Genomic DNA, 7,417 nt, shown 5'->3' on the forward strand with positions numbered 1-7,417 from the left:
ATCAAAGTAGAGTGTGTTACAGGTTTGGATGTATCAAAGTAGAGTGTGTTACAGGTTTGGATGCATCAAAGTAGAGTGTGTTACAGGTTTGGATGCATCAGAGTAGAGTGTGTTACAGGTTTGGATGCATCAAAGTAGAGTGTGTTACAGGTTTGGATGTATCAAAGTAGAATGTGTTACAGGTTTGGATGTATCAAAGTAGAGTGTGTTACAGGTTTGGATGTATCAAAGTAGAGTGTGTTTACAGGTTTGGATGCATCAAAGTAGAGTGTGTTACAGGTTTGGATGCATCAGAGTAGAGTGTGTTACAGGTTTGGATGTATCAAAGTAGAGTGTGTTACAGGTTTGGATGTATCAAAGTAGAGTGTGTTACAGGTTTGGATGTATCAAAGTAGAGTGTGTTACAGGTTTGGATGTATCAGAGTAGAGTGTGTTACAGGTTTGGATGTATCAGAGTAGAGTGTGTTACAGGTTTGGATGTATCAGAGTAGAGTGTGTTACAGGTTTGGATGTATCAGAGTAGAGTGTGTTACAGGTTTGGATGTATCAAAGTAGAGTGTGGTAATTATATTTGGATGTATCAAAGCAGAGTGTGGTAATTATATTTGGATGTGTCAAAGTAGAGTGTGTTACTGATTTGGAGGTATCGAAGTAGAGTGTGTCACAGATTCGGATATATCGAAGTAGAGTGTGTCACAGATTCGGATATATCGAAGTAGAGTGTGTCACAGATTCGGATATATAAAATTAAAAAGTAGTAGAGATCTCGATGTATCAGAGTAGAGTCTAGTATTGACTTGCATATGTAAAATTACAGTGTGGAAGAGATTCGGATGTACCAAAGCAGAGTGTGGTAATTATATTTGGATGTGTCAAAGTAGAGTGTGTTACAGATTCGGATGTATCAAAATAGTGTGTGGTAGAGATTTAGATGTATCAAAGTAGAGTGCAGTATAGATTTGGATGTAACAAAATAGAATCAACACAAATACATATCAAGTGTTTCAGTTAAATTAAAGTATGTCCTTTACCAACTGGTTCAGTAGATGTCCAACATTTTCCAATATGAGTGTTTTATTTTGACTAAAGTTTGTTCTTCACCTACTTGTAAAGTTGATATCCAATTTTGTCAAACCTAATTGTTTTATTTTCACCAAAGTTTCTTTCTCCAGCTGGTACGGTTGATATCCAACATTGTCAAATCTGAATGTTTTTTTAAAATAAAGTTTCTTTCTCCAGCTGGTACGGTTGATATCCAACATTGTCAAATATAAATGTTTTTTTTTAATAAAGTTTCTTTCTCCTACTGGTACGGTTGATATCCAACATTGTCAAACCTAAATGTTTTATTTTGACTAAAGTTTCTTTCTCCTACTGGTACAGTTGATATACAACATTGTCAAATCTAAATGTTTTACTTTAAATAAAGTTTCTTTCTTCTACTGGTACAGTTGATATACAACATTGTCAAATCTAAATGTTTTACTTTAAATAAAGTTTCTTTCTCCTACTGGTACAGTTGATATACAACATTGTCAAATCTAAATGTTTTGCTTTAAATAAAGTTTCTTTCTCCTACTGGTACAGTTGATATACAACATTGTCAAATCTAAATGTTTTGCTTTAAATAAAGTTTCTTTCTCCTACTGGTACAGTTGATATACAACATTGTCAAATCTAAATGTTTTACTTTAAATAAAGTTTCTTTCTCCTACTGGTACAGTTGATATCCAACATTGTCACACCTAAATGTTTTATTTTGACTAAAGTTTCTTTCTCCTACTGGTGCAGTTGATATCCAACATTGTCAAACCTAAATGTTTTATTTTGACTAAAGTTTGTTTCTCCTACTGGTACAGTAGATATCCAACATTGTCAAACCTAAATGTTTTATTCTGACTAAAGTTTCTTTCTTTTACTGGTACAGTAGATATCCAACATTGTCAAACCTAAATGTTTTATTCTGACTAAAGTTTCTTTCTTTTACTGGTACAGTAGATTTCTAACATTGTCAAACCTAAATGTTTTATTCTGACTAAAGTTTCTTTCTCCTACTGGTACAGATGATATTCAATTTTGTCAAATCTAAATGTTTTATTCTGACTAAAGTTTCTTTCTTTTACTGGTACAGTAGATATCTAACATTGTCAAACCTAAATGTTTTATTCTGATTAAAGTTTCTTTCTTCTACTGGTACAGTAGATATCTAACATTGTCAAACCTAAATGTTTTATTCTGACTAAAGTTTCTTTCTCCTACTGGTACAGTTGATATACAACATTGTCAAATCTAAATGTTTTACTTTAAATAAAGTTTCTTTCTCCTACTGGTACAGTTGATATCCAACATTGTCACACCTAAATGTTTTATTTTGACTAAAGTTTCTTTCTCCTACTGGTACAGTTGATATCCAACATTGTCAAACCTAAATGTTTTATTTTGACTAAAGTTTCTTTCTCCTACTGGTGCAGTTGATATCCAACATTGTCAAACCTAAATGTTTTATTTTGACTAAAGTTTCTTTCTTTTACTGGTACAGTAGATATCTAACATTGTCAAACCTAAATGTTTTATTCTGACTAAAGTTTCTTTCTTCTACTGGTACAGTAGATATCTAACATTGTCAAACCTAAATGTTTTATTCTGACTAAAGTTTCTTTCTCCTACTGGTACGGTTGATATCTAACATTGTCAAACCTAAATGTTTTATTCTGACTAAAGTTTCTTTCTTCTACTGGTACAGTAGATATCCAACATTGTCAAACCTAAATGTTTTATTCTGACTAAAGTTTCTTTCTCCTACTGGTACAGTTGATATCCAACATTGTCAAACCTAAATGTTTTATTCTGACTAAAGTTTCTTTCTTCTACTGGTACAGTAGATATCCAACATTGTCAAACCTAAATGTTTTATTCTGACTAAAGTTTCTTTCTCCTACTGGTACAGATGATATTCAATTTTGTCAAATCTAAATGTTTTATTCTGACTAAAGTTTTTTTCTTCTACTGGTACAGTAGATATCCAACATTGTCAAACCTAAATGTTTTATTCTGACTAAAGTTTCTTTCTCCTACTGGTACAGATGATATTCAATTTTGTCAAATCTAAATGTTTTATTCTGACTAAAGTTTCTTTCTCCTACTGGTACAGTTGATATCCAACATTGTCAAACCTAAATGTTTTATTTTGACTAAAGTTTGTTTCTCCTACTGGTACAGTTGATATCTAACATTGTCACTGCTAAATTCTTTTGTTTTTCAGTGATGAAGGGAAGCCCTGTAATCACATCCAAGGAAATCTTCCCTCAGGTTTTCAAAGCGTTTGTCGACAACGTTTCGCCTTCAAAAGCCTTTTAGCTATAAAACCTATTTCCGAGAAACCATATAAAGAAGATTTTCGTTTTCCATCTTGTTGCATATGCTACGTAACAACAGCTCCAGGATTTCGGAAATTGCCAGTTACTCGGACCCCTTCAGTTGTACCAGATGAATGAAATGTGTGATTTTATTTTATTTTGCCGGATGAATGAAGTGTGTCATTATTTTTCCGAATGTCGTCACAGCTGTCTGATACTGCACCAGTCTGTGATGTCTTCCTTACATTTGTTGAAAGAGATATTACAATAGTGACTTCTCACGTGTATTTTCTAACACTCCAATTGTATCTGATGAACATTAAGGAAACCATCTTGTGTTATCTTTCAACAACTTTGAAACAGAGAAATGCTGAATGGACTTCGGCAAAGTTATTCCATTTCTCGGATGTATTATAATATTTTTATTAAATTGGACTAAAAACTAAGAGAAAATTGAATGTTAAATGATTCCTTGAAAATTCTGCCTTTTGTGTCGACATAAAGAAAACATTGTTCAAGAAATTATTAGCATAGAATGCAAAATAAAGATTATGGGTTCTAAATCGTTGTACGTTTTGAAATATTATTTAAATATTTTATTTGCAAGCGTATCAACGAATGCTCGTTAAGTTGTTAGGTTAGGGAAGCAAATGTATCATTGATAGTAAGATAGTTGTTGTGTTATTAATACATGAAGAATAGACGTCATGACACAATTTCACAGAAGAGTTATAAGAGTTATAAGATCGTAACTGGATCAACACTTTGAACAAGTTAAATATATGTTCACGGTTCTTATAGATGACAGTTTATTGTTGGAGTCACAATATATACTCTTCAAAAAACGAAACGCAAACGGCAAAATATGAGACAAATTGTTAACAAGTTTATTCCGGGTAGTTCTGTATGACATGTGTGAAACTTTGCACATTCACTGCTGAACATCCAAAGTCTGCAAAGGCGAAGTCCACGCTCACTAGGTGAAGTTTAACGTCACTCAACGTCAATAACGAGTATGCCCCCGTGAGCATCAATAACTGCTTGGCATCTCCTGCCCATGGAAGCGATGAGATGACGAATCACATCCTGTGGAATGGCTGTCCACTCAGCCTGCAAAGCTGCTGCAAGCTGAGGTAGAGTCTGCGGTTGTAGTTGTCACCGTCGCAAACGTCGGTCCAACTCGTCCCAAAGATGTCCGATGGGGTTTAAATCTGGTGATCTGGAGGGCCAGGGAAGAACGTTGATGTGGTGGTGTCTCAAGAAGACAGTGGTGAGTCGGGCTGTGTGAAGACGGGCGTTGTCATGTTGAAAAACGTCGTTGACGTTTACCATGATGGGTTGCACATGGGGCCTAAGAATCTCGTCGACGTATCTTGAGCCGTAAGATTCCCTCGAATGTGTAAAAGGTCTGTTCTGGCATTGTAGGAGATGGCAGCCCACATCATGACGCTGCCACCACCAAATCTGTCAACATCCTGCACACGAGGTCTGCCAGATCGAGGACGGTCACGAGTTGATCCATGTTGTTGGTGACGATTCGATAGCCTTGTGATGGTGCTTGAGTGAACATTCACAGCTCTGGCAACATCTGATCGAGATTCGCCTGCTTCCAACCGACCAATGGCGTTGTTGCGTTGTGTTTCAGTCAGTCTTGGCGTAACTGTATTGCGTGTCGGTGGCTTAACACTGAGCTATGGAAACCGAGAACCCGTCACTTTTATAGGGATTTCGTACATGTTACACTTGCAGAACATGCAGATCTCTCAAACAAATTTATTGGACACGCATGCGTTTTGGCGAAAAATCCGATGTTTTCCTCCGTTTTCAAAGTGCACAACTTTTATTGTCATTTTGGTCTGACAATCAGTGCCTTAACACGTGTAACATCACATACTCTGAGCTTGTAATGTTATTACATATATTTCTCTTTAAAATAACAAAAATATCCCTTTTGCGTTTCTTGTTTTGAAGAGTATATGTTATGTAAGTAGACTTCTATCAACTAACACTAATATGTTATGTAAGTAAACTGTTTATCAACTAAGACTAATATGTTATGTAAGTAGACTGTCTATCAACTAACACTAATATGTTATGTAAGTAAACTGTCTATCAACTAACACTAATATGTTATGTAAGTAGACTGTCTGTCAACTAACACTAATATGTTATGTAAGTAAACCGTCTATCAACTAACACTAATATGTTATGTAAGTAAACTGTCTATCAACTAACACTAATATGTTATGTAAGCAAACTGTCTATCAACTAACACTAATATGTTATGTAAGTAGACTGTCTATCAACTAACACTAATATGTTATGTAAGTAGACTGTCTGTCAACTAACACTAATATGTTATGTAAGTAGACTGTCTATCAACTAACACTAATATGTTATGTAAGTAAACTGTCTGTCAACTAACACTAATATGTTATGTATGTAAACTGTCTATCAACTAACACTAATATGTTATGTATGTAAACTGTCTATCAACTAACACTAATATGTTATGTAAGTAAACTGTCTGTCAACTAACAGTAATATGTTATGTATGTAAACTGTCTATCAACTAACACTAATATGTTATGTAAGTAAACTGTCTATCAACTAACACTAATATGTTATGTAAGTAGACTGTCTATCAACTAACACTAATATGTTATGTAAGTAGACTGTCTGTCAACTAACAGTAATATGTTATGTATGTAAACTGTCTATCAACTAACACTAATATGTTATGTAAGTAGACTGTCTGTCAACTAACAGTAATATGTTATGTAAGTAGACTGTCTGTCAACTAACAGTAATATGTTATGTATGTAAACTGTCTATCAACTAACAATAATATGTTATGTAAGTAAACTGTCTATCAACTAACACTAATATGTTATGTAAGTAAACTGTCTATCAACTAACACTAATGTTATGTAAGTAGACTGTCTGTCAACTAACACTAATATGTTATGTAAGTAGACTATCTATCAACTAACACTAATATGTTATGTATGTAAACTGTCTATCAACTAACAATAATATGTTATGTAAGTAAACTGTCTATCCACTAACACTAATATGTAATGTAAGTAGACTGTCTGTCAACTAACACTAATATGTAATGTAAGTAGACTGTCTATCAACTAACACTAATATGTTATGTAAGTAAACTGTCTATCAACTAACACTAATATGTTATGTAAGTAGACTGTCTATCAACTAACACTAATATGTTATGTAAGTAGACTGTCTATCAACTAACACTAATGTGTTATGTAAGTAGACTGTCTGTCAACTAACACTAATATGTTATGTAAGTAGACTGTCTATCAACTAACACGTTAGGTAAGTAGACTGTCTATCAACTGACGTGAACCTGACGATGCCCGAAGAAGGTCAAAACGTTGTTCGCTCCTCTACGTAAAAACATTTCTCAACCCAAACGAGCCGTTTTTACGTATATATTTATGTCTATCAACTAACACTAATATGTTATATACGTAAACTTGTGAAACGTAACAATACCTTCTGGTTTTTGCGTCATTATATCAAGTTATAATATGTTAACATTATGATTCACCTTGACGGTTTATTAACTCATTTATTATTATTTATTAAATTACAGTCGCATTGGTCTAAAAGTAATAATTATAATGATCAAATTGTCCTCTGTAAACTTGGCACCCTGCATGGCCAGGTGGTTAGGGCGCTCTACTCGTATTCATAGTAATCGACTTCGAATCCCTTTCACACCAAACGTGCTTGCTTTAACAGCCGTAGAGGCGTTATATGGTGACGGTCAATCCCACTATTCGTTGGTAAAAGAATAGCCCAAGAGTTGGCGGTGGGTGGTGATAACTAGTTGCCTTCACTCTAGTCTTACACTGGTAAATTAGTGACGTCTAGAGCAGATATCCCTTGTATGTCTTTGCGTGAAATTCAAAGCAAACAAATAAACCCTCACAAGTAAGAAGCTTAAGTGGAATGTAACAGTTAGTTCCATGTTAAAGGTTCGCTATATACGAGCAGGTTCCTTGAATCAAATCCTATACACTTCACCAAAG

The 7,417-nt window shown here is 34.3% G+C and overlaps 1 protein-coding gene across 1 annotated transcript in view; it reads left to right on the forward strand.

Annotated features, from left to right (window-relative positions):
• Positions 1-3,919, forward strand: part of LOC143256180 (protein spaetzle-like) — a 39,479-nt gene extending 35,560 nt beyond the window's left edge. Inside the window, exon 4 of the mRNA XM_076513049.1 lies at positions 3,263-3,919. Within this exon, the coding sequence (XP_076369164.1) occupies positions 3,263-3,494 (232 nt within the window). The 3' untranslated portion in view covers positions 3,495-3,919. The remainder of the gene's footprint in view (positions 1-3,262) is intronic.
• The last annotated feature ends 3,498 nt before the right edge of the window (positions 3,920-7,417 follow it).

The sequence above is a fragment of the Tachypleus tridentatus genome, chromosome 7 (assembly GCF_004210375.1).
Source record: "Tachypleus tridentatus isolate NWPU-2018 chromosome 7, ASM421037v1, whole genome shotgun sequence".
NCBI classification, from domain to species: Eukaryota; Metazoa; Arthropoda; class Merostomata; order Xiphosura; family Limulidae; genus Tachypleus; species Tachypleus tridentatus.